The sequence below is a fragment of the Spermophilus citellus genome, assembly GCF_964194105.1.
Source record: "Spermophilus citellus genome assembly, chromosome: X".
Lineage (NCBI taxonomy): Eukaryota > Metazoa > Chordata > Mammalia > Rodentia > Sciuridae > Spermophilus > Spermophilus citellus.
In genome coordinates this window covers 45,196,388-45,222,206 of record NC_138190.1, presented here as the reverse complement: position 1 = coordinate 45,222,206, position 25,819 = coordinate 45,196,388, and the positions used below count along the sequence as shown (strand labels likewise).

General features: G+C 43.1%; 3 protein-coding genes across 10 annotated transcripts in view; 2 read left to right on the top strand and 1 right to left on the bottom strand.

Annotated features, from left to right (window-relative positions):
- Positions 1–3,299: 3,299 nt before the first annotated feature.
- On the top strand, positions 3,300–6,020 carry HSD17B10 (hydroxysteroid 17-beta dehydrogenase 10). Its single transcript, XM_081278307.1, has 6 exons — positions 3,300–3,454; positions 3,778–3,942; positions 4,910–5,074; positions 5,201–5,329; positions 5,409–5,517; positions 5,720–6,020. The coding sequence occupies exons 1-6, from the start codon at positions 3,428–3,430 to the stop codon at positions 5,908–5,910; spliced, it is 786 nt and encodes a 261-aa protein (XP_081134433.1). The 5' UTR covers positions 3,300–3,427; the 3' UTR covers positions 5,911–6,020.
- Positions 6,021–6,190: 170 nt separating this feature from the next.
- RIBC1 (RIB43A domain with coiled-coils 1) lies at positions 6,191–17,093 on the bottom strand. 6 transcript variants are annotated; one of them, XM_081277107.1, is made up of 8 exons: positions 16,984–17,093; positions 11,077–11,193; positions 9,715–9,796; positions 9,410–9,533; positions 9,189–9,319; positions 7,302–7,420; positions 6,511–6,905; positions 6,191–6,393 (listed from the first exon to the last, which is right to left on the bottom strand). In XM_081277107.1, the coding sequence occupies exons 2-8, from the start codon at positions 11,191–11,193 to the stop codon at positions 6,312–6,314; spliced, it is 1,050 nt and encodes a 349-aa protein (XP_081133233.1). In that variant the 5' UTR covers positions 16,984–17,093; the 3' UTR covers positions 6,191–6,311. The 6 variants fall into 6 exon arrangements, with proteins under 6 accessions (XP_081133233.1, XP_081133229.1, XP_081133230.1 ...); XM_081277103.1 differs by having other exon boundaries at positions 9,189–9,533; positions 16,984–17,088; XM_081277104.1 differs by having other exon boundaries at positions 9,189–9,533; positions 16,969–17,069.
- SMC1A (structural maintenance of chromosomes 1A) overlaps positions 17,060–25,819 on the top strand; it is a 56,974-nt gene continuing 48,214 nt past the window's right edge. For all 3 annotated transcript variants that reach the window (XR_014019983.1, XM_081277101.1, XM_081277100.1), the window contains exons 1-3: positions 17,060–17,191; positions 24,436–24,624; positions 24,734–24,846. Coding sequence is in view for 2 of the 3 variants with exons in the window: in XM_081277101.1 (XP_081133227.1) it covers positions 17,083–17,191; positions 24,436–24,624; positions 24,734–24,846 (411 nt within the window). In the remaining variant the exon portion in view is untranslated. The remainder of the gene's footprint in view (positions 17,192–24,435; positions 24,625–24,733; positions 24,847–25,819) is intronic.

Sequence of the window (25,819 nt, the reverse complement as noted above, 5' to 3'; positions counted from 1 at the left end):
TTCGAGCTAGTTAGACAGAGGAAGGAAGTTTAGAGCAGAAAAAGCCATCAGGGGAAAAGTTACAACAGGAGACTGCTACTAACACCTTTCTATCAGAGAGCGTAAGTGTCCAACCAACAGCACCACCTCTATAGGAGACTGCTACTAACAGCATTCTATCACCAGAGGGCATAAGTGTCCAATCAACAGCACCACCTCCATATGCTAGGAGGCTCCCAACCCCCGCAGTTGATAGTTGGGATCCTGAGACAGGATCTCAAGTATGCCCTGTATTTGAGGTAGGAGGGCAGCGAATTTACCAGGGTTTAAATTTCAAAACAGTGAAGGAGCTAAAAGAGGCTGTAACAACCTATGGTCCTCAAGCTCCCTTCACTGTAAGCTTGGTCAAATCCATTACCAACTTAAACATGACGCCAGCAGATTGGGCTAATATTTGTAAAGCTGTGCTAAATGGAGGACAATACCTGTTATGGAAGGTTGCCAATGAGGAATTTTGCAAGGAGACTGCTAGGCGAAATGCCGCAGTCTGGCTGGGCACAATTCAGGAGCCACTTGTCAAAAGAAACTAACTTTATTTTTAGAACTAAAAACACCAAACAAAACAGCTCTTCAGGAAAAAACCCTCAGTGCCCAACTGCCACCACCGGCTTCCCACAAGCCTCTCACCCCCACACAAACCTCACCACCTCCCACAATCCTCCTGCTCTTGAGGCTGATTGGCTGGGTCGCGTGGGCGGAGCCAAAGAAGTCCCCCAATGAGCAGCTCCGTGGAGGAGCCAATCAGCTAGATGTTGCTGGGGCCGCTGTGAGCCAATCATCAGCTGGCAGTCTGAAGGGCAGGGAAACAGCCCAATGAACATCAGGAGCCAATCAGCTAGATGTTGCTGGGGCCGCTGTGAGCCAATCATCAGCCGGCAGCTGGAAGTTTGCTGGCAGTTGGAAGTTTGCTGGGGCCCCTTTGGCTGTGGCTCTCAACACCTCACTCTTTCATTCATTTAACATGTTCCGCTTTTAGCAGGGGAAGAACTACAAAAATAAGGCCAAGTTAGACAAGATTACAGGTTCACAAGCCTTCAGGCACAATTCCACAATGTTCAATCCTCAGTACCAAAGTTCTGAAAACCATATGGTTATTTTTTCACACGTGGGAGTCCAAACTCATTAGGGGACAAAACCTGACCTGAAGTAGAGTGAGGCTATTTGTAGACTTTATTCACACAATGTGAATTTTCATAACTTTCATTTTAGATATTTTAATGTTTAATTAGCATGCTTCAGACCATTTTCAGTAGTTACATAATATAGAGTATATGCAGTATAAAGAGTTTTGTAATATAAACTGTATGTCTTCCTTTCTACAATTGAAAAAAAAATCTGAATTCCAAAATATATCTAGCCCCAGGGTTAGAAAAAGGATTATGAATGATCTATAAGTTTTATATAAAGAATTTAAATAAGCAATGGGACAGTGACTGTTTACACCTTGTGTGGTCAAGGGAGTGCCCCTCTGGAAGTGATATTTAAATTTAATTCTGAATGTCAAAAAAAGGCAGGAATGTGGACTACAATTATAGCTCAGTGGTAGAGTGTTTGCCTAGCACATGTGAGGAACTGGGTTCAATCCTCAGTACCACATAAAAAATAAGTAAAATAAAGATATTGCATCCATCTACAACTAATTTTTTTAAAAGGCAGGAGGAATTCAAAGATCAGGAGGAGAGCATTTCAAGCAGAGGAAACAGCTAATTCAAAGATGAACAAAAAGTAGGCCCCTGTTATTGAAGCATATTGGGTCAGCAAAGAGTGCTATCAATTGATAGGAGCCCTTAATGTAGACAGAAACATTGTGAGTATGGTGCTATAACTTTGATGAATATGATGTAGTGAACATGAGTCTGGTAGTCATCAGCAACTAGGAGGCCCAGAGAGAACTCTTCCTGGGTGGCAAAGCAGATGAAAAGATACTTGAGATAGAGAAAACATAAAGGAATTATGAAGATAAAAATGCAGGTTTCAGGGCTGGGACTGTAGCTCAGTGGTAGAGCACTTGCTTTGCATGTGTGAAGTACTGGGTTCAATCCTCAGCACCACATAAAAATAAATAAATAAATAAAGATATTGTACCAACTATAACTAAAAAAAAAAAAAAAAAGAAAAAGAAAAGAAAACGTAGGTTTAGATTTATTGCCTGAAGACCTTGAATTGGGGAAAGTATAGAAAGAAGACTGGGCTCAAGATTCTAATTGGGCATAGGCCTGTAATCCCAGTGACTTTGGAGGCTGAGGCAGAAGGATTGCAAAGCCATCCTCAGCAACTTAGTGAGGCCCTAAGTAACTTAGTGAAAACCTGACTCAAATTTTTAAAAAGGGGTGGGATGGGGATATGGCTTAGTGGTAAAGTGCCTCTGGGTTCAATCTCCAGTACAAACAAACAAACAAACAAAAAAAAACTGGGTCTTACATAATGGTTTCAGGTTAAGGTGAAATTGACAATGTTTGATCTGGGCTTTTGGACTTCTCTGTGTTTGTGCTTCTTAACAGCATCTGTATCAAAATGAATGTCTGCCTCCTAGCATTTCTATCTCTTAGTGGCTCTCCACATTCATATCTCTGTGATCTTGTCTGGCATCTCTATTTCTGCCTCAACATATTTTTCTCTTTGGTACCTCTTCATTTCAGAATCTCCATTCTTGGGTCTGTGTTCTGGAATCCAGTTCTTGGGCTAAGAATGCAGCTCAGTGGTGGAGTGCATTGTTTGATCCCCAGCACCACAAAAAAATAAATTATTTGTCCCTTCTGTTGTCTGCACTGTAATTGTCTTCCTCCAACTGTACTGCGGATTGAACCCAGGGCCACTTAACCACTGAACCACATCCCGAGCCGTTTTTTTATATTTTATTTAGAGGCAGGGTCCTGCTGAGTTGCTTAGGACCTCGCTAAATTGCTGAGGCTGGCTTTGAACTCATGATCCTCCTGCCTCAGGCTCTGGAGCTGCTGGAATTGCCTGCTTGCACCACTGCGCCCACCTCTCCAACTGTACTTAATAATTATCTTTCTCCAACTGGATTGTGCCCTCTTAGAAGGCATAACGAGTATCCCCAGTGCCTGGGGATCTCAAATTTCTTTATACGTGAACAGTTTCAATCTCCCTTTCAATCTCCACCCTTCATCTCCCCCAGGGAGCTGGCTACCTGCCAAATGGCCAGCTAGAGAGCAGGACAAAAGGAATGAGCTGCTGCTTTGGGGTTCTATTTCCTGGGGAGATAAATCTCCACAAACATCACACTAGGACTCTCTCTGGAGAAGCAGGGTACGCCCCTACGTCCTCCGCGGCGGTCGTTCCACCCCGCAGGCACCACCTCCACCTCAGCCAATCAGCGAGCGCCTGTGCTAAAGGGACAAGCCTCCAGTGGTGAAGCGGACACAAGATGGCTGCGGCGTGTCGGACCGTGAAGGTAGACCACTCTTTGCCTCGCTTTGCAGGCTGAGACGGCATGGCCAGGAACTAGGAAGAAAGGGCCATGCTTATGTGGGCGGGGTATTGCGGTGGCGGTTGGGCTCAGTAAAGGGAAAGTCCGCTGCATATGTAATATGTGGGGTCACAGAACTATTTGGGGAATGAAGCCCCTCGCCCCCCTGCCCTCCCTCACGATCTCATCAGTGAGGAGAGGAAGCACACCTGGGCCACCTCCCGCCCCCACCCACTTCCCCTCAGAAGCCTGTAGAACCCGCGTGTGAAAGGATTGAGAGGGTAGTTGCTGACGGTGTCCCTTTTCAGGGCTTAGTCGCGGTAATAACTGGAGGAGCCTCGGGTCTTGGTCTGGCTACTGCGGAGCGACTGGTGACTCAAGGGGCTAGTGCTGTGCTTCTGGACCTGCCCAACTCAGGTGGTGAGGCCCAGGCCAAGAAGTTAGGAAAGAGCTGCGTGTTCGCCCCAACCGATGTGAGTGGTTTCAACTTTCCCAGGGTGTCCTTGAGACCACTACCACCTACCTGGGAACACGTGGGGGTTCCTCCCATAAAGTTGTTATCTGTGGGATAACAACTTGTCCCTTTTGGCCTAAGCCTTCAAGCACTATAGCACTACCTACAGTAAGGACCCCAAAACTGCACCACAGCCTCAGAAATTGGACTTATCAGAATTGCTTCAAGGGAGGATTGCATAATTTGAAAATGCATATTGTACCTTAATAGTTTTACATTTACAAAGTTGAAAAACTATTTTCATGAAATCTTCTTAGTAGGTGGGGATACAAAAAAAGCTCATTTATGTTCCTATCAAAAGTTTTCAAAACAGGGTTGTATTAATTCTTTGCTCCATAGCAATCGAGAATCACCAGGGATATGTGAATTTATCAAAAGATGGTATAAGTTTGAAAGGTATTTTGCAACACTGCTTTATAGTACCTGACATATACACCTTCACTCCACTCTCCTCACATTTTACTACAACCCTTTCTCTTCATCTGTCTTTTTTTTTTTTTCTTAAAGAGAGTGAGAGAGGAGAGTGAGAGAGAGAATTTTTAATATTTATTTTTTAGTTCTCGGCGGACACAACATCTTTGTTGGTATGTGGTGCTGAGGATCGAACCCGGGCCGCACGCATGCCAGGCGAGCGCGCTACCGCTTGAGCCACATCCCCAGCCCCTGTCTTTTTTAAAAATAATTTTTAGTTGTCAATGGACCTTTATTTTTCTAATTTATTTATATGCAGTGCTGAGAATTGAACCCAGTGCCTCACACATGCTAGGCAAGCACTCTACCACTGAGACACAATCCCAGCCCCTCTTCATCTGTCTTTTGCTCACACAATTCTGTTCCTACCCAAGGACTGGGCCTCCTCCCCCAGGTTTAATAGTGAGATGATGTGCTGGCAAATGAATACCTTTTCTATGTTTCTCCCTTTGAAGGTGACCTCTGAGAAGGATGTGCAATTGGCCCTGACTCTAGCAAAGGAGAAGTTTGGCCGGGTGGATGTGGCTGTGAATTGTGCAGGTATTGCAGTGGCCATTAAGATATACAACTTAAAGAAGAACCAGGCCCATACCTTGGAGGACTTCCAGCGAGTTATCAATGTAAGACCTTGGAGGTTCTCCAGGAGTGGGAATGAACTCTCTGGGAGTGGTTATCCCCAAAGTTGTTAGTGATCAAATGGTTGCCTCTGCCTGAGGTCCTACACCATGTCTCTGCTCATTTTCCAGGTGAATCTTATGGGTACCTTCAATGTGATCCGTCTGGTTGCTGGTGAGATGAGCCAGAATGAACCAGACCAGGGAGGCCAACGTGGGGTTATTATCAACACTGCCAGTGTGGCTGCCTTTGAGGGCCAGGTGTGTGATCAGGGGCAAAGTTTGTGCCTCCTCTTGACTTGTTGGGCTCTCTCACCCTTGACCTCTACTCTTTTTCCAGGTGGGACAAGCTGCATATTCTGCGTCCAAAGGGGGCATAGTGGGCATGACATTGCCCATTGCTCGGGATCTGGCTCCAATAGGCATCCGGGTGATGACCATTGCTCCAGGTAGACATATTCTCTTTTCCTGCCATACCTGGGATTGGGTGGGATCCATGGGCACTTGTGAGGGACAGGTATCCACTATCTAAGTAACAGTAGCCTTCCATCTCTAGGCCCTAGAGAGGCACAAGAAGTAGGCCTAAGGTGAAGAAGAACTGAGTAGATATGAAAACAAGGGTGGGTCTCTGACTCTGACTATCTTGTCTAGGCCTATTTGGCACCCCACTGCTGACCAGCCTTCCAGAGAAGGTACGCAACTTCCTGGCCAGCCAAGTGCCCTTCCCCAGCCGACTGGGTGACCCTGCTGAGTATGCTCATCTGGTACAGACCATAATAGAGAACCCATTCCTCAATGGAGAGGTCATCCGGCTGGATGGGGCCATCCGCATGCAGCCTTGAAGGGAGAAGCCTGGGAAAACAAAGGCTCCTGTGCCCCACCTCCTCCTGGGGTACTACTAACTTTGTGTATCAGTCATCCTCTGTGCCTAATAAACTATTTTCTTACTTTGTGGGCAGTGCTTTGTGCTGGGGGAACTGGCATGGGGAAGAAAGGTAAAGGCTTTGACAGGGTTGGATATATAGAGTCCCAAGGTAGGATAGGAAAGGCAGTACCTCACATTTTTGTATATCCTGTTACAACAATACATGGCCTTGAATTTAGCAAATCACTTTATTAGGGTAGAAGGTGGGGATATTGTCTTAGCTCTCTCTCACTGGGGAATGGATTAGAGGTAAGAGGTGGGGATATGTAGCATTTGCATCTATAAGCTTGATAGAAGAGAGAGATGACCATCTTGACTTCAGCGGCTGCTAGTGTTGAACTGTAGGTGATACTGGGCTGTAGGTTGATTGGTGTAGATTATTGAATTCAGATAATTTTGCCTGTAAAAAAAAAAAGTCCAGAGGCCTCACTTGATGTTTTCCCTCTCTCCCTGGTCCTCACCATCCTTCCCTACCCTCCCATGGTATTCATCCCCACTGCCACTCCCTAGAACTCACTGGGCTTTTTGCTCCTTAGCCAACTGCTGGTTGAAAGAACCCAGCCCCCTCCGAAATTCTGCACACAATTCCCTCTCCTGCTCTTCTAGCTCCTGCGCTGCCTGGGCCAGGTGCATGGTTTGGCTTTCCCATTCTGTATCCAATGCTTGCTCAGCCTGGTGCTGTGCCTCCTTCTCATGGCACTGTGCTTCCTGGACTTTCCTGATGGCGGCTCGCTGCTCTGGAGTCATGCCCTTCCAGCAATAGGGCAGAACCCGGTGGGGAGCCATGGAATTCTGGGCAACTTGGGGGTTCTCAGTTAGAAAGTCACTGGTGACCTGGTTCTGAATCTCCATGAGGTTGGCCTCCTGTTGGCGCTGATGCTCAAGGCGCTGCCGCTCAGCCAGCTCAGCTGCCTGGTGGGCAAATATAAGTATTTGGGTGCCCAACCTCAGAGAACTCTCAGTTGCAAGGGTGGGAGAAACATGGCCCTATTTCTCCATCTCGGAGAGAAAGAAAAGACACTACATGATTTTAATTATCCTAAGGATAGGTGGTGGAATGGACAGGGAACTTCTCTGCACTCAGGATTAGAGGACAATATTCTGTTCTTAAATCATTTTGTGTTTGGAGGTAGGGAGAGGTGACTTGTATTCTAAGAAGCACCTTAGATGGAGGGGGTGTCCTCAGGCTGATGACAATTCTGGAACTGATTTGAGAAAGGATATGAAGGGAAGGGTGTGGCTAAGGTTCCCCAGGATTTTGTTCAGGGGATTGGGAGGACCAGGTGCACTGGAGGGGTCAAGCCATACCTGGGCTTTGTTGGCATTGGCCATGGCAAACATCATGGCCACGCGACAGGACTCCTCTAGCCTGGCCAGGTGGGCGGCCTGCATGTCCATGGCTAAGTGCAGCTGGTCATTGAGCATATCTACATGGAGAAATACAACTTCCTCCATTCCTGGTTCATTCATTCAGCCATTTAGTCAACAAATTTTATGTAGGTATATGTATACTTGGGAGGGAATTAGTGTCCAAGTTGTAGAGATGTGGAAGGGGTTACTCTTTGGGGCTAGGGATAGCCAAAGTGCAGCAACCTGGGTCAAAGTGCAGCTCTGCCACCTCTGAAATGTGTAGTCTTGGGTAAACCATTTCACCTCCAAGCCTCACTATAAGATCCATGTGTTAGATTCTAAGCATACCACAGAATTAGATCCTGCCCCCCCCCCCCGCTGTCTAGTGGGGGACACAGATCAAACATTATCAGACCACAATCTGGTAAGGACAATAGCAGAGATGTATACAAGGCATAACAAAGACTTGGAGGCTAAAAGTGGTAGAGGACATGCTTAGCACCCACAAAGTGTGAAGGCTCTGGGTGGTAGGTAGCAGGAAGGCTTCCAGGAGGAGGTGTCCTTGTACACAGGCAAAAAGAGCAAATGGTGCTGTAGGCTGAGGGCACAGCACAAGCAAAGGGCACAGCACTGACATTCTTTTCCACTCTAGCCACACGATGATCTTGTTTCTAGGAACTGTCAGAAACTGTTGATTTGAAAGGTGAGCAATACAAATACATAAGACCTTGCTCTTGAAGGGCTTCCTCTGATGGAAGAGAAGGATGTGGCCACAGAGAATATAATAGTAGCTACTCTATGTGATTTGGGTTATTATCCCCATCTAATTAATTTATTTATCTTGTAGTACTAGGGATTGAACCCAGGGGCATTTTGCCACTGAGCTACATTCCCAGCCCTTTTTATATTTTATTTTGAGATAGTGTGTCACTAAGTTGTGCCTAGGCTGGACTCAAACTTGTGATCCTCCTGCCTCAGCCTACTTAGAAACTGGGATTACAGGCAGGCACCACCAGGCCTCATTTATCCCCATTTTAAAGATGAAGAAACTTGTTGGAGGTTTTGCTCAGTGGTAGAACTAAGCACATATACATGAAACCCTGGGTTTAACCCTCAGCACTAAAAAATAATAATTTAACAATTAATTAAAATTAATTAAACTGGGTTTGGTAGTGCATGCTCATAAATCCCAGTAACTTGGGAGGCAGAGACAGGAGGATAGTGAGTTAAAGGCCTGCCTCAGCAATTTAGCAAGGCCTTAAGCCATTTAGCAAGATCCTGTCTTAAAAAATAAAAAGGACTGGGGATGTAGCTCAGTGGTAAAGCACCTCTGGGTTCAATCCCCAGTACCAAAGTAAATAAATTTAAAACTTAATTAGGGCTAGGGTTGTGGCTCAGCAGTAGAATGCTCGCCTTGCACATGTGAGGCCCTGGGTTTAATCCTCAGCACCACATATAAATAAATAAATAAATAAATAAATAAAGATATTGTGTTCAACTACAACTAAAAAATAAATATAAAAAATTAATTAAAATTGAAGCACAGAAAGGAACATTCACTTCCCAAACTAGCTAGGCAGAGCAGAGCTGTTAGGTGTGTGTGTATACTATGTTGTCCCCAGGTAATTGAATGCCAGGCTAATCATGAACAACAGCTACACTCTAAGTTACTGAAGGAAGTCAGGGAAGTTGGTGCCTACACAGCCTAAACTTTTAGAATCAGTTATATGGGTAATGGGTAATGACCTCCCCACAGAGTTCTAGCCTCCTGGGTGTAGTACCTAGCTCAGGAGAGCTGCCTGCTAGACCTTGGGACTTTTGAGTCCAGAGGGCCTGGCTGCTTACCTGCACATTTCTCATCAACCCTGGCTTGCTGTTGCTCCTGCAGCTGCCTCTCCAGGCTGTACCTGAACTGCTCCTGCTGCATTCTCAGGTATGTGGTCCTGTCCAGGTCCTCCCCAAAGAAGCAATGCATGCTGGCCGGGCCATAGAAGGGATCACTGTCATTGAGATAGACTGGAAATTCCCTCTGGAGTCGGTTTGGATCCCAAGGGTCAAATTCACACTTGTTCTTGAGCTGCTGCTTCTGCTCCCGAAAATCCTGGATTTTCTTGGACAGTCGACGTGCCCGTTCTGCCTCTTCCTTCTCTAGCATCTGGGCTACCAGATCATACTGCACCTGCTTAGTAGCTGGGGGTGATAGGCAGGGACATGGGAAGGCACCTCAGGAGGTCCAGTTAGCATGCCTCTGCTCCCAAAGGCCATCTGGTTTGTTTCACCACCCTAGGACCTCAGGCCCTCCACACAGGAAGAACTGCCCTACCTGAGCCTACTCAGGCTCTTGGTTTGACCTGTGGCCTTGGACATTTACCGTAAGCTGCATCCTTGCTCTGCTCAGTTGCCTTCCGAAGCTTTTTCTCCTCTACCTGGTTGTTGAGGGCTTCAACATCCACCTGGATCCCAAAGAAAGGGACTAAATCAGGGCAGAGTCCCAGTAGGGTCCTTGAGTGCTCTAATAAACTGCTTAGAACTTACCCACTTAAAAATCCTCCTGTAGCTTCTCAGGACTTACTGTATAAAGTTCCAACCCATAAGCATGGCTCTTAAGTGCTTCCATGGTCTAGCCTTTGCCTCCTTCTCCAGCCTCATCTCTTTGTACCCTTTTCCCCTGTCTCCCCTTCTCACTAGCCTTGGGAGCTGTGCTTCCAGTTCCCTGTACATCTTAGGCAGTTTTGAATCTATAGCCTTTGCTCTGCTTCCTTTACTTAGAACACTTTCCTCCCCTCTACCCAAACTCCAATTCACACTTCAAGACCAGCTCAATCTTTGTTTCTCTGTTCCTTCGGGAAGGTTCTACTCCCATAATCTAGGACCCATTGTCTACATTACATTGAAGTTTGCTTCAGATATCTCCTCTACTAGACTGTGAGCTCTTACATGAGAGAGACTGGGCTTTAGTCATCTTTGTATCATCACTGCCCGATAGTGCTTTCAACAGAGCAGTCCCTGTGAGGAAATGCTTGTCACCCGGATCTCTGTCTAATAACTCAAACGTAGCCAACTACTTACTTGTGCCAGGCATCATGCTCTAATTATCAGAGCTGCCACCTCAGTGCTTCCTTTATTTAACTGAAGAGGAGACTGGAGCTCAGAGAAAATAAGGTGACTTATCCAAAGCCACACCTCTAACAAACAGCAGACCTGGCCTCAAACAGTTAAGGTGTCTTTTCCAGAACACCATGCTGCATTTCCTCTTTCTATCCACCTAGCAATCCTTTTTTATTTCTTAAACCATCAATATTTTCTCTTTATTTTGGTTATAATTCATTGGAAACATTTAAAGTAGTACAGAAGGGAATACAGATCAGTAGAGACTAAGTATCCCTTCAGTCTCTCACCCTCAGTCTGGTTAGCAGTATATTACTTACTTTGCCAAAATGGCTTATGTATACATAATACCAAATACACTTTAGCTCTTTTTTGGATTCACATAGCCTGCCTCTCAAGAACCAGACCACATGGCCTGGTTGACCAGAAAAGAGCCAACTGTCACCCCCTGTACCACCCATCCTTCCCAATCCCCTTTTGGGCCTATGGGAGTGGGTACCACCCCTTCCTCCTTCCTTTCTAGCCCTAGGGCCTAGGGAAAGGACTATAATGGGCACTGCTGTGTTTCTTTCCAGTCATGTGATGTAGCCCCAGTTCTGTGATATGATTCCCACTGCCTACTCACCCCCATGACACGGTTCCGCACATTGAAGAATCGGCTTTGTCGTTCTTTTTCTCGATTTCTTCTAGCTTCAATGGCTGCCACCTCCTTGGGATCTGCTGGCAGGCCTAGCTTATACATCTGGAGTGAAGGGGAAGTGGAATGGCCCATTAGTGCTGACCACAGTTCTTGACTACATCCCACCTCCTTTCCTTTATCCCTATAGTATATGTCACCAGTTATTGATTCCTACTGATTTTACTTTCTGACATATTTCATATCTGTGTCTTCGTCTCTGCTGTCACCACCCTAATTCAGGCCTCACAGTCTGATATTAGGTGATATTCCCAGGAGTCTCCTCACTGGCCTCCCTTGTTCCATGTTATCCTCTCTGCCCTGGCCACCAGAGTGATCTTTCTGAGAGCAAATATGACCATGGTACTCTTCAGCTTAAAACCTTTGAAAATAGCTTTAAAGCTAATGGCTCCCCTGTGCTCACAAAATGAGGTCCGACCCCCTTTGCCAGATTTATAAGGCTCTTCATGATCTGAACCCTGCTCACCTTTCTAAGCCTCAAAGGCATTGACACATCTCACCCTTTCTCATACTCTACTCAGTTTTCCTCATTTCAGTAAGTGGTACCACCATTCACCAAGTTGCTCAGGCCCAAAACTCAGGGGACATCCTTTAACTCCTCCTTTCCCTTACTTCCTCTTCTTTCAAAATAGCCCCAGTCAAAGCAACGATTGTCACCTTCCTAATGACTGCAGAGGTCTCCAGATTGGTCTTCCAGTTTCCTCTATTGTTTCCTATAGCCCACTCATCACACAGCAACCAGATGTTTTCTTTACTGAAATAAATTTCCCCTTTTGTTTTTATTTTATTACTTATTTTCTAGTGAAATGAAAGTTTCAAGGTCTTAAATTCATCTGTGTCCCTTCACATTTTGGGAAACCCACTTTTGATATGTGAGCCAAAGCCACAGTAAAAAAAACAACAACAACAAAAAACTCTTGCAAACATAAATCTGATGATGTTTCTCGCCTGCTTAAAATCCTCCATAGGCTTCCCACTGCACTGAGAATCAGATCCAAATTCCTTACCATGGGCTTTCAAGATCCAATCCCTCCACACCCATGGGCTTTCAAGATCCAATCCCTGCACACCTCTACAGTTGGTCTCATAACCCATGCTCCAGGCACACTGGCTTCCCATCAAGTATTTCAACATAACTGTTCCCACCTCTGGGCCTTTGAATGTGGTGTTCCTTTGTGTGGAGCATCTTTCCTCAACTCCTATTGAGGTCTTTTTAAAACAATCCTACATGAGGTCTTTTTTAAACAATCATTTTGTAACTGTGAAGTAGTTGATATATACAGGGAAAGATATATAATCCTGATGTAAGATTGCAAGTATGACAAAATAAAGACACCAACCCCTACCTTAAGAAATAGAACACTATCAATACCATTGAAGTGTCCTATGTTTCTTCTTTCTTTTTCTTACTCCAACAGTATCCTATATAATATCCAAAATCTATTATCATTTCCTCCTAATATTTATTAATATACATTGTATGTGTATGAATCTCTGAAAAATGTTTTTACAAGTTTTATTGGTTTTGACCTTTATAAAATATCAGGCTGTATATATTCTGAATCTTGCTTTTTCTACTTGGCATTTATCCTATCATTTAACAAATATTCATAGAGCGTCTACTAGTGGCCAGATGCTCTTAAGCATTTGGGAGACATGGAGGAATAAAACTGACAAAAATCTGTCATTGTGGAGGTTACTTTCTAGACAGACAATAAAAAGTAAAACATAAAATGTACATTGAATAATTTGTAAGAAGATGATAAGCAATATGGAAATAGAGCAGGATATGGGGAATTGGAGGTGCCAAGGAAATGAGAGAGTGTTGCAATTTTTAAATATGGAAGTCAGGAGAAGCATAGTTGAAAAAGTAACATGTGAGCAAATACTTGAAGGAGGTGAGGGAGTTGCCCATGCAGGTAATTCTTCAGCCTGGGTCCTGTAATGATGAAGTCTTGGAATGATGACACAGAGCAGAGATGCAGCCAGTCCACAATGAATAAGAAACTTAAGTGAGATATAAGCTTTTGTTTTTATTCTATCTGTATTTATTTATTTTTGTGGTACTGGGGATTGAACCCAGAGGCACCTCTACCATTGAACTACATCCCCAGTCCTCTTTAGTTTATTCTGAGACAGGGTCTTGCTAAGTTGCCCAGGCTAGCCTTGAACGTGTGATCCTCCTGCCTCAGCCTCCCAAGTTGCTGGATGTGTGCCACTGCACCCAGCTAAGCTTTTGCTTTCATAAGCTGCTGATATTTTGGGGTTATCTGTAACCTCAGTATAATGTAGCCTATCCTGAATGATACAAAGAAATATGGGTTTTTTTTGTTTGCTTGTTTGCCGTGCTAGGGATCAAACCCAGTCTTGAACATGCTAGGGCAAATGTTCTAGCACTGAACTGCATTCCCAGCCCTTAACACAAAGAAATGAAAAGCTATGAGACTATATGAAATCTCTAGGGAGTAAGTGTAGATGGATAAGAATTCCCCAGAGGAGACAAGGACAGGAGTGGCCAGTGAGATGGGAGATAAACTAGGAGATGTGATCTTCCTAAAGCCAAGTAAAGAAAATGCTTTTGGAGGAGAGTGATCAATTGATGATGGATTAAGTAAAATGAGGAATGAGATTTGATTGATGCAGTAACATGAAGGTTGCTGATGACCTTGACAAGAGCATCTTTGGTGGAGTATAGGGATGAAAGCCCAATTGAAGTTGGTTCAAGAAACTAGGACCCTGCAAGACAAACAACTCAGTTAAGGATTTTTTTTAATTGCAAGAGAAAAAGACAGAGGAACTTAGAGACTGAGAGATTTCATATGTGCAGGTGGGAAAGTTTCTCGTGTGTACGTGTATGTGTGCATGTATATGAGAGAGAGAGAGAGAGAGAGAGAGAGAGAGAGAGAGAGAGAAAGAGAAACAGGAAAGAAAGTGCTAGGTTGTAGAATGTATGTATATTTAACTTCATAGGATAATACTAAGTTAATTCCCAAGGAGATTATACCACTTTACACTATGACAATAATGTACAAAAACTCCAGTCAGTATACATCCTAACCAACACTTAGTATTGCAGACTTAATTTTTTTTAGTTTGTAAGTATAAAACTATAATTACTGACTTTAATTGAAATTTTATTTATTGCTAATGTGGTTTCATATCTTTTCACATGTTTAACTATCTTTGCTTCTCTGTGAAGTGCCAATTCATATCTTTTGTTCATTTAATTTTTGCATTTTTAGAATTTATTTTTAAATGATACATAAAAATATAAAGATTATACATATTTTGGGGGTATCATGTGATGTTTTAATATACATATACATTATCTTATATTCAAATCAGAGTAAACATAGCTATCTTCTTAAACGTTTATCATTTCTTATGGTGAAAACATTCAAAACCCTTTCTTCTATCTTTTTGAAATATACAGTACTTTATTGTCATTTATAGGCACCATTTTTTTGTTTTCTTTTTTTCCACCGTCATTGTTTTTAAAAAAATCAGGCCAGTGTGGTGGCACAAGCCTATAATCCCAGCAGCTTGGGAGGTGGAGGCAAAGGATCATGAGTTCAAAGCCAGCCTCAGCAATTTAGCAAGGTGTTAAGCAATTCAGTGAGACCCTGTCTCTAATAAAGTACAAAATAGGGCTGCTACCTCCCCGCCCAAAACAAAATCAGGTTTGTCAGCTGGGTGTGGTGGCACACGCCTATAATCCTACTGACTCAGGAGGCTGAGGCAGAGGATCACAAGTTCTAGGCCAGCCATGGCCGTTGAGTGAGAACCTATCTCAAAATAAATAAAAAAGGGCTAGGGATGTAGATTCAATGGTAGAGTGCCCTTGAATTCAATCCCCAGCACTGCAGAAATAAATAAACAACAAGCAAATAAATAAATAAATGTGGTAAATATTTCCAAATTTGTGATTTTTTATTTGCTTATTATTTTAAAGTAATTTTTTTGGGGGGGTACCAGGGATTCAACTCAGGGGCACTCAGCCACTGAGCCACATCCCCAGCCCTATTTTGTATTTTTTAAATTTTAATTTAGAGACAGGGTCACACTGAGTTGCTTTGCGCCTCGACTTTGCTGAGGCTGGCTTTGAACTCAAGATCCTCCTGTCTCAGCCTCCCAAGCCGCTGGGAATACAGCGCCACCAATAACAAAATGAACACTTCCATGGAACTCAGAAAATGTTATCAATATTTTAGAGGCTTTCTCTGTGTACTTACCCATCTTTTCACTTCTTTATGGTGAATATTAGTGAATGTGAATATAGTTACATTTACCCTTTTTTTATCCTTTGAACTTAGTGGTTATTATTTTTTTTTAAATTCCTTCCTATCCAGAGATCATAAAGGTATTTTCCTATATGTTCATCTAAAATTTCTAAAGTTTTACCTTTCTCACTTGTTTTAACCCAGGGTTTGATCCCCAGCACTGAAAAAAAGAAAAAAAAAAAGAAGAAAGGAGCAATAATTCTCTCCTTCTCTGTGAATAATATGAAATAGCTGTCCTTGTTCATCTTATCCCCTCTGTCTGATTGTGACTTTTTCTTCCAAGTGAACTTCATTTATGGGTCTCCTACTTGATTGTATCAACCACTTTCTCACTTTTCTGGACTTGTCCTGAGGAAGAGTCTTGTCTTTAGGACTCTTCCCAGCCTTCAGATATAATTTTAAAAATAGTTACAGGAGTGGCTACAGCAACCATCAGATCCTTTCCACATCTGAGAATGGCACCAACCCCAGCCTACCAGTTCCATCTGCCACCATAATGTAAGGTCACTGACCAGGAAGATTCAGTAGGCATTTTAAGCTTCTTGTATTGCTAAGGCCATGACCTTAGTAATGAATAGGTATAAGGTGACAGATTATAGAGGGATGAAAAGTTAGTGACGAGGGATTGAAAAGGTGGGGAAGCTGAGTGGAGAGTGTCAGGGGTGCAGAGGAGGAAAAGGAAGGAAGGTAACAAGGGAGTGGGGAAGTAGAAGTCAGAGAACCAAGAGGAAAGAGGAAGAGGGAAAGAACGGGAAGGTGGCAGAGGGGTATGTAGCAGTGGAAATGGCATGCGGGAGAGGCATGAAGGGAAGAAGGATGCAGGTGCAGAGCACTGCCTTAGGGACCCTGGCCTCTGGGATTTCTCAGTAAAGAATCGCAATTTTGAAGCTCCTAGTTGGATTTGAGTCCAAGTCTGCTCTTGGGTTACAGCGGCAGTTTCTGAGCTCGCTTGGAGAAACAGGAAAGAAGGACATGGGTAAATCTGAGGCCACAGCCTTCCCCAGTTTGTATCCCTGTCTCCTGGTGAACCCCGTCCCCCTTAACTCTACATCTATTTTGCAATCTCACCTCACCATCAGCGAAATCTGAGCACACCTAAACAATGAATCCTCTCACTGGCTCCTTCCTTCCCGTTCAGCCCTCTGCTCCACGGAGTCCTTCCAATTCCTGACCCTGTCGTTGTCTAAGCCTTCAGGCTTTCTAGACTAAATGAAGCCACAGCATAATTCCCACCTTTCACTTGCCCTTGGGGGGCATAACCTTGCTGTGACTTCTGACTTGTCTCGGCAAGCGTAGGTTCAGGTCCTGCCTGCCTTCTCGGATCCCAAAAGCTGCTCTGAGTCCTCCTGGCACCAACTTCTCTACAACTTAGTCCGCTGCAGCAGCGGTTTGTGGTTGCCACGCAACAAGAAAGAGGGGCGGGCCCAAATCCTAGCTCGAGCCTGGGCAACGGATCAACAAACCTCCACATCAGAACGAAGTTCCCGCCCCTAGTTCCCACTCGCGCAGGAAGCCGGATATCCCGTTGGCCTGGGCTTACTCTCGCGAGGTTTACCTTCCGCCCGGCCTGCACTGCGGCGTTTCCCGCGCGGGTAACCTCGGTTCCCGGGCTTACGGCGCGGCCTCTCCTACCGCCGCTGGAGCCGCCGCCGACATGGGTTTCCTGAAACTGATTGAGATCGAGAACTTTAAATCGTATAAGGGTCGACAGATTATCGGACCATTTCAGAGGTTCACCGCCATCATTGGACCCAATGGCTCTGGTGAGATAAACCCGGCTGCGGCCCTGCGCACGTCCCGGCCTGGACCCCCCTATCCGACGCCAAAGTAGTACGACCCAGCCTCTGTAACCTGAACCGTTGTGAAGCCTAAAAGGTTCCTTGCCTCTCCTGGCGGGGGGAGTTCGACTCTCCCCGCTCAGGTGTTCTCGCTGGAGCCTCTTCCCCAGGTGTCAGTTGCGCGAGTTTTGTGCGGCCCCCGTTCCGGTCCTAGTGGTTCAGGCCGAACTCTGTGTTTCCGCGCCCACTGCCCCCTCCCGCCAAAAGAGGCGCGTCCGGAGGCAGCTGCCAGCTGTCGGCTTCCTGCTGCGCGGCTCCCTGCTGGTCTGTCTGGTTCTAGCTTCCCAGCCCTGTTTGACCCCACCGTGAAATGTGGGACGGCATTTCGCTCTGTCGTGTCCTGCGGTCCCATACAGTACACTTATGCTTCAACCTAGCGCCCCCTCCCGCTTCGCATTGGTACGCTCCAATTCCTTCCTTTTTACTCATCTCCAGAGGCGGCACTTTTGAATTTTGAACCCTGAGCCTGAGTCTTCAGAGGGCTTGGAGTCCCGAACCCGACCTCAGAAATTGTTGTGTAGAACTCCCCCCATTTCCTACCGGAAACCACCAAAAGCCTGGTCTTATTTGCTTATCAAATTTGTTGAATGTTTTAATGTTTATAAGTTGTTCAAATTGTGGAAATAGTGGAGAATAAACCAAGTCCATGCTTTCAGAGAACTTATATTCTAGAGGGGAAAGAAGATAAAGAATCAGGAAATAAGATAACTTTAGACTGGCATAAATGTTGTGCAGGAAATCGGACAGGTTAATGTGTTGGAATGCCTTGGGTGGTGTCTTCAGAGTGGTCTGGTAAGACTTCTGTTTGGTATCTTAACTCCTCACTTTTAAATGATACCCCATGGATTCCTCTCACCTACCCCCAGAAGTGGTCCGTTTGGAATCCTGCTGTGTTCTTATACCCCAGAAATGTAGCGAATAATTTTCTAGCCTTTCTGTGAAATAGTCTTGCCTGGTTTTGACTCTGCTTAGAGCAAAGTTTCTCAACATTGGCACTTCATCAAGATAATTCTTTGCTGTGGGAATAGTCCTGTTCATTGTAGGATGTTTGACAGCATCCATGGCTTCTCTCCACTAGATGACAGCATCCCCCGCTCCTCAGATATGACCGTCAAAAATGTTCTAGAGTTGATTGGTCATGGTGGCAGATGCCCCTAATCCCAGCTACTTGGAAGGCCAAGGCAAGAGGATCACAACTTTGAGGCCAGCCTTGACTGTTTTTTGTTTTTGTACTGGGGAAAGAAGATAAAGAAGAAGGAAATAAGATAACTTTTGACTGTCATAAATGTTGTGCAGGAAATGGGACAGGTAGATGTGATAGAATGACTTGGATGGAGGAGGATCACAAGTTTGAGACCAACCTCAGCAATTAATGAGGCTCTAAGCAACTTAGCGAGAACCTGTGTCAAAATAAAAAGGGCTGGGGTTGTAGCTCAGTGATAAAGCACTCCTGGCTGCAATCCCCAGCACCAGAAAAAAAATTCCTTGAAACATTTTATCAGTATACAGCTCATATAATGTGTTATAGACATGCTTATGATATTGAGTGCTTGTAGAGGCTTTTGGCTATAAGATGTTCTTGTCATCTCTAGAGATAATGGGAGAAGCCCAAAGGTTGGAAGTTGGTGCCTAAAAGATTGACACCTGGTTTGCATGATGTGTCAGGTAGTCCTGCTGTGATGAGGGAGACTGAACTGAGTCCAGACTTGTGTGGGATAGATGTGTCATTTATTGAATACCTACTGTGTGTCAAGTAGTTTATTGGGGCTCTTTCCATTTATTTTAAAACAAATTTGGTGCTGGAGATTGAACCCAGGGCCTCCCTCACCATTGCTAGGCAAACACTCTAACTACTGAGTTAAGTCCTAGGATTTTGTGTGCAAATGGTGCTAGGTAAGTGCTGTACCACTGAGCTACATCCCCAGCCCTATGGCATTTTACATTTAAATTGTCATGGTGACCCTAGGTGGGAGATATCATTTAATGGGGAGACTGAGGCAGAAATTTAATAAATTTCCTATAGTTCTCAGCTGGGATCAGAGCCCATGCCTGCTATATTTTAAAGCATATGTTCCTGCCACTTCAACATAGAACCATGTGCCAATCATTTTTTTAAAAAAAAACTTGTGAGTCATGGTTTTTCTTTTTTTTTTTTTCCAGGAGAGGGGATGGAATGTCAGCTAAAAGAGAGTGAAACTTGTGCTGAGGTATATAGCACACTAGTACAGTGCTTGCCTAGCACTTATGAGGCCCTGGGTGATACCCAGCACCACCCTGAAAAAGAAAAGAAAATGGGTGAAACTAAGATTAGAACCTTGCCTACATCTGTTGGATGAGAGCCCAAGCCTTATTTTTTTAAGTGCTGAGGATTGAACCTAGGGCTTCTCTCATGCCAAGTTTGCAATCTGCCACTGAGCTGTACCCCCACCCTTCCCACGGTCTTAATATTGCTTCCATGAAAGGACCATTCTTATGGTTAGGTTGAGTGGTATTGGATATTATGTCTTCAGTTCAGTCATATAACATGTTTGTGGAGAATCTTGAGGTAGAATTTATGGGAGTTAAACTACCTCTTCACCCTCTAACCCCAGTGTAAATATCTTAATTCCTTTTTTTTTTTTTTTGTACTGGGGATTGAAGCCAATGGTGCTTTACCACTGAGCTACATCTCCAGTCCTTTATAAAATTTATTTTATTTTTTATTATTTTGGTACCAGGGATTGAACTCAGGGGCATTTAACCCACATCCCCAGCCCTTTTTTGTATTCTATTTAGAGACAGGGTCTCACTGAGTTTCTTAGGGCCTCGCTAAGTTGCTGAGGCTACCTTTGAACTCAAAAATCCTCCTGCATCAGCCTCCTGAGCTGCTGGGATTACAGGCGTGTGCCACCCCCATGCCCAACTCTTTTTTTTAGTTTATTTTGAGACAGGATCTCAAAATTTATTTTGAGACAGGTTGGCCTCAAACTTGTGATCTTCCTGCCTTAGCCTCCCACATAGCTGAGATTAGAGGTATGGATCACTATGCTTGGCAAGTTTTTATTATGAAAACCAGCAAATATATACGTGTTCATTCATTCATCCGTCCTCCTTTCTTTCCTTCCCCTTTGTTTTGTAGTACTGGAGATTCAGGGGCATTCTACCACTGAGCTATATCCCAGACCTTTTTCATTTTTGAGACAGTCTCACTAAAGTGCCTAGGTTGTCCCGGAATTTGTGATCCTCCTGCCTTGGCCTCCTGAGTAGCTTGAATTATAGGCATGAGCCACCATGCTCAGCAATATATGTGTTTTGCTTAACCACTTGAAAATAAATTGCAGACTTCATGATACTTCACTCCTATGTGCTTCATTATTCATTTCCTAAAATCATCATTCTCCTGTATTACTACTATTCTATTAGCACAACTAAGAAAATTAATTTCCTCATGTCATCAGTTATCCAGTTTTTTATTCAAGCTTTCCTAATTGTTTTCCCCAAATAGCATTTGATTACGTTCTAGAATGGTTCTCTCAACTCTTATTTTTAGACATTGACTTTTTAAAATATTTTTTTAGTTGTCAGTGGACCTTTATTTTATTTATATGTGTGCTGAGAATTGAACCTAGTGACTCACACATGCTAGGCAAGTGCTCTACCACTGAGCCACAACCCCAACCCTAGACATTGATGTGTGTGTGTGTGTGTGTGTCTGGGTCTGGGTCTGGTGCTCAGGGCCTTGTGCATGCTAGGCAAGCACTCTACTTCAGGTATATCCCTATGCAGACATTGGCTTTTTGAAAGGACCAGGGCAATTGTCTTGTAAAATATCCCACAATCTGTGTTTGTCCTAAAATTTCCTCATGGAATCATTTACCAGGTTCCTCTGTTGTATTTCTTAGAAATGGATATAAGTATGCAAGTGGGATTCATCCCAGGGATGCAAGGTTGGTTCAACATACAGAAATCAATAATGTAATTCATCATATTAATAGACTTAAAAACAAGAATTATATGATTATCTCAATAGTTGTAGAAAAAGCATTTGACAGAATTCAGCACACCTTCATGTTCAAAACACTAGAAAAGCTAGGGATAGTAGAAACATACCTCAATATTGTAAAAGCTATCTATGGTAAATCCAAGGCCAGCATAATTCTAAATGGAGACAAATTGAAAGCATTCCTGCTAAAAACTGGAACAAGACAAGGATGTCTTCTTTCACCACTTCTATTCAACATCATCCTTAAACTCTAGCCAGAGCAATTAGACAAAAGAAAGAAATTAAAGGGAAATAAATAGTAAGATGAACTCAAACTATCACTATTTGCTGATGACATGATTCTATATCTAGAAGATCCAAAAAATTCCACCAGAAAACTTCTAGAACTAATAAATGAATTCAGCAAAGTAGCAGGATATAAAATCAACACCCATAAGTGAAACTTATTTATGTACATCAGTGATGAATGTGAAAGAGACATTAGGAAAACTACTCCATTCACAATAGCCTCAAAAAAAAAAAAAACCCTGGGAATCAATCTAACAAAGGAGGTGAAAGACCTCTACAATGAAAACTACAGAACATTAAAGAAAGTAATTGAAGAAAACCTAAGAAGATGGAAGGATCTCCCATGCTCCTGAATAGGCAGAATTAATATTGTCAAAATGGCCATACTACCAAAAGCGTTATACAGATTTAATACAATTCCTATTAAAATCCCGCTGACATTCTTCCTAGAAATAGAAAAAGCAATCATGAAATTTATTTGGAAAAATGAGACCCAAAATAGCTAAAGCAATCCTTAGCAAGAAAAGTGAAGCAGGAGGCATCACAATACCAGACCTTAAACTATACTACAGAGCTGTAGTAACAAAAACGGCATAGTAGTGGCACCAAAATAGACTTGTAAACCAGTGGTTCAGAATAGAGGACACAGAGACAAATCCACATAAATACGGTTATCTCATACTAGACAAGGGTGCCAAAAACATTCACTGGAGAAAAGATAGGCTATTCAACAAATGGTTCTGGCAAAACTGGAAATCCATATGTAGCAAAATGAAATTAAACCTCTCTCTCTCACCTTGCACAAAAATCAACTCAAAGTGGATCAAAGACATAGGCACTGGAACAGAGACCCTGCACCTAATAGAAGAAAAAAATAGGCCTAAATCTTTACCACATTGGCCTAGGATCTGACTTCCTTAACAAGACTATTAAAGCACAAGAAGTAAAATCAAGAATCAATAAATGGGATGGATTCAAATTAAAACGCTTCTCGGCAAAGGAAACAATAATGTGAGGAGAGAGCCTACAGATTCAGAGAAAATCTTTTATCATATGCACCTCCGATAAAGCATTAATCTCAGGCTGGGGATGTGGCTCAAGCGGTAGCGCGCTCGCCTGGCTTGCGTGCGGCTCGGGTTCGATCCTCAGCACCACATACCAACAAAGATGTTGTGTCCGCCGAGAACTAAAAAATAAATATTAAAAAAAAATTCTCTCTCTCCTCTCTCCTCTCTCACTCTCTCTTTTTTTAAAAAAAGCATTAATCTCTAGGATATATAAAGAACTCCAAAAACTTAACACCAAAAAAACAAATAACCCAATCATTAAATGGCCTGAGGAACTGAACAGACACTTCACAGAAGAAATACAATTGATCAACAAATATAAGAAAAAGTGTTCAATGTCTCTAGCAATTAGAGAAATGCAAATCAAAACTAAGATTTTATCTCACTCCTGTCAGAATGGCAATCATCAGAAATATAGGCAACAATAAATGTTGGTGAGGATGTGGTGAAAAAGGTATACTCATACATTGCTGGTGGGACTGCAAATTGGTGCAACCACTATGGAAAGCAGTATGGCGATTCCTCAGAAAACTGGGAATGGAACCACCATTTGACCCAGCTATTCCACTCCTTGGTTTATACACAAAGGTCTTAAAACCCGCATACTATAGTGATGCAGCCACATCAATGTTTATAGCAGCTCAATTCACAATAGCCAGACTATGGAACCAACCTAGGTGTCCTTCAATAGATGAATGTATAAAGAAAATGTGGTATATATACTCAATGGAATATTACTCAACTTTAAAGGAGAGTGAAATTATGGCATTTGCCAGTAAATGGTTAGAGTTGGAGAATATCATGCTAAGCGAAATAAGCAAATCCCACAAAACCAAAGGCCAAATGTTTTCTCTAATATGCAGATGCTAATTCATAATAAGGCCGGGGGCCACTAGGGAAGAATAGCATTACTTTGGATTAGGTAGAGGAAAGTGAAGGGAGGGGAGGGGAGGAGAGGGGATGTGGGGATAGGAAAGATAGTAGAATGAAACAGACATTACTACTGTATGTATATATGTGACTACATGACCAATATGATTTTGCAACATATACACTCAGAAAAATGAGAAATTATATCCCATCTATGTATGCTATATCAAAATGCATAAATGCATTCTACTGTCATGTATAACTAATTAAAACAAAAAATGAAAAAATAAAACATTTGCAAAACAAAAAAAGAAATGGATATAAGTCTAAAGGCTTGTTTAGATTTAAGTATTTTTGATGATACCTCATAGCTTATGCTGTGTGCTTCTTGTACAGTAACTGGAACATGCCCTTTTAAGAAAAAATGATAAAGTAACAAAAAAATTACCAAATTAACTACTTTTAAGTAGTGTTAAATATATTTACTTTTTTGTGCAGCAGATCTCCAGAATTTTTTCATTTTGCAACACTGAAATTTTATGCCCGTTTTTAAAAAGCTCTTTTATTTCCCTTCTCCAACACATTTTTTGTTTTTGTTTTTCACATTGGTGAGATCAAATGATAGAGTTTTATGTCTTGCTTGTTTTTCCTATAGTGTGCATTTGCCCGTATTATTAAGGGTTATTAGTATAATCCATTTTATGAATAAATTGTTACCTTAGATAGGTGGAATTCTAGTTTCTGGCTGCTATAAATAATAGCTGCAAGGGAACTGTTTTTCTTATCTTTGACTCAGAGCTTTGGTTGGGCCCAGTTTTTATGAGGGCAAAGGAGTAGTCTCTCCTATTATCTGAAAAGTAATTAATTAGGACATTTCTTTTCCTCTCAGTGTCTCCTTTATACCATTTCTTCTCCCCTTTCTTCCTGACTTTCCCTCCTCCATTTTTCCCTTCCTCCCTTAGGTAAGTCAAATCTCATGGATGCTATCAGCTTTGTGCTAGGTGAAAAAACCAGCAACCTGAGGGTAAAGACCCTGCGGGACCTGATCCATGGAGCACCTGTGGGCAAACCAGCTGCCAACCGGGCCTTTGTCAGCATGGTCTACTCTGAGGAGGGTGCTGAGGATCGCACCTTTGCTCGTGTCATTGTAGGTGGGTAAGGCTGGTCAGAAAACTGTCTTTGGATCCTAGGAAGTGGCAAGTCTAGTTGGTGGGATAGGAGGACATCCTGATCCTCACCAACTCATGCATTGTCTTATAGGAGGTTCTTCTGAATACAAGATCAACAACAAAGTGGTCCAGCTACATGAGTACAGTGAGGAATTAGAGAAATTGGGCATTCTCATCAAAGCTCGTAACTTCCTCGTCTTTCAGGTGGGCATTTGAAATAGTTATGGGCTCTCTGCTTTTTGTTAGCCCCTGTCCCATCCCTGCTGGGTCTGCTTCATCATTTCTATCCTGAATTAATGTAGCACCTTTTTTACTGGGCTTCCTGATTCCTTTCCAGCCCCTTCCAGTTCATCCCCTAGGTCAGGTTCTTCTTATGAGGACACAAGTCTATTTCTCTCCTTTTTTTTTTCCCCTTAAAGCATTTCAGTGCTGGGCACTGTGGCAGATGCCTGTAATCCCAGTGGCTTGGGAGGCTAAGGCAGGAAGATTGTGAGTTCAAAGCCAGCCTTGGCAACTTAGCAAGGCCCTAAGCAACTCAGTGAGACCCTGTCTCTAAAAAAAAATATTTATAAAAAAGGCTGAGGATGTGGCCCAGTGGTTAAAGTGCCTCTGGGTTCAATCCCTGGTACCAAAAAAAAAAAAAAAATTCAGTGATTTCTTCTTGTATTATGGTGGTTGTCCTCAAATTATAGTCCCCAGACCAGCAATATCAGCACCACCAGGGAATGTGTTATAAATGAACATTCTCAGGCCCCATTCTAGACCTTTCGACTGAAGAGACTATGGGATGGGACACAGCTCTCCAGTTTATTATGATGCCTACTAAAATTTGAGAATGATTGCCTTAGATGAAAATTCACACTTCTAAGTTTGTCATTCAGAAAACACTATCATTTGGTTCTTGCTGGCCACCTTATTGGCCTTAGCTGCCAATACTCTTTCCCTCTAACCTTGGTACTCCAGCCTAATTAAACAATTTGTAGGTCCCCAAATTCACCTGCTATCTTTGCCCTGCTGGCCTTTGCATATTAATTTTCTTTCACATGGAATAACCTTTTTTTCCTCTTAATTTTCTCCCTCCCTCCCTTCCTGTGCTAGGAATTGAACCCAGGGACTCACAAATGCTTGGCAAGTGCCATACTTCTGAGCTGTACCCCCAGCTCCCTCTTATTTTCTT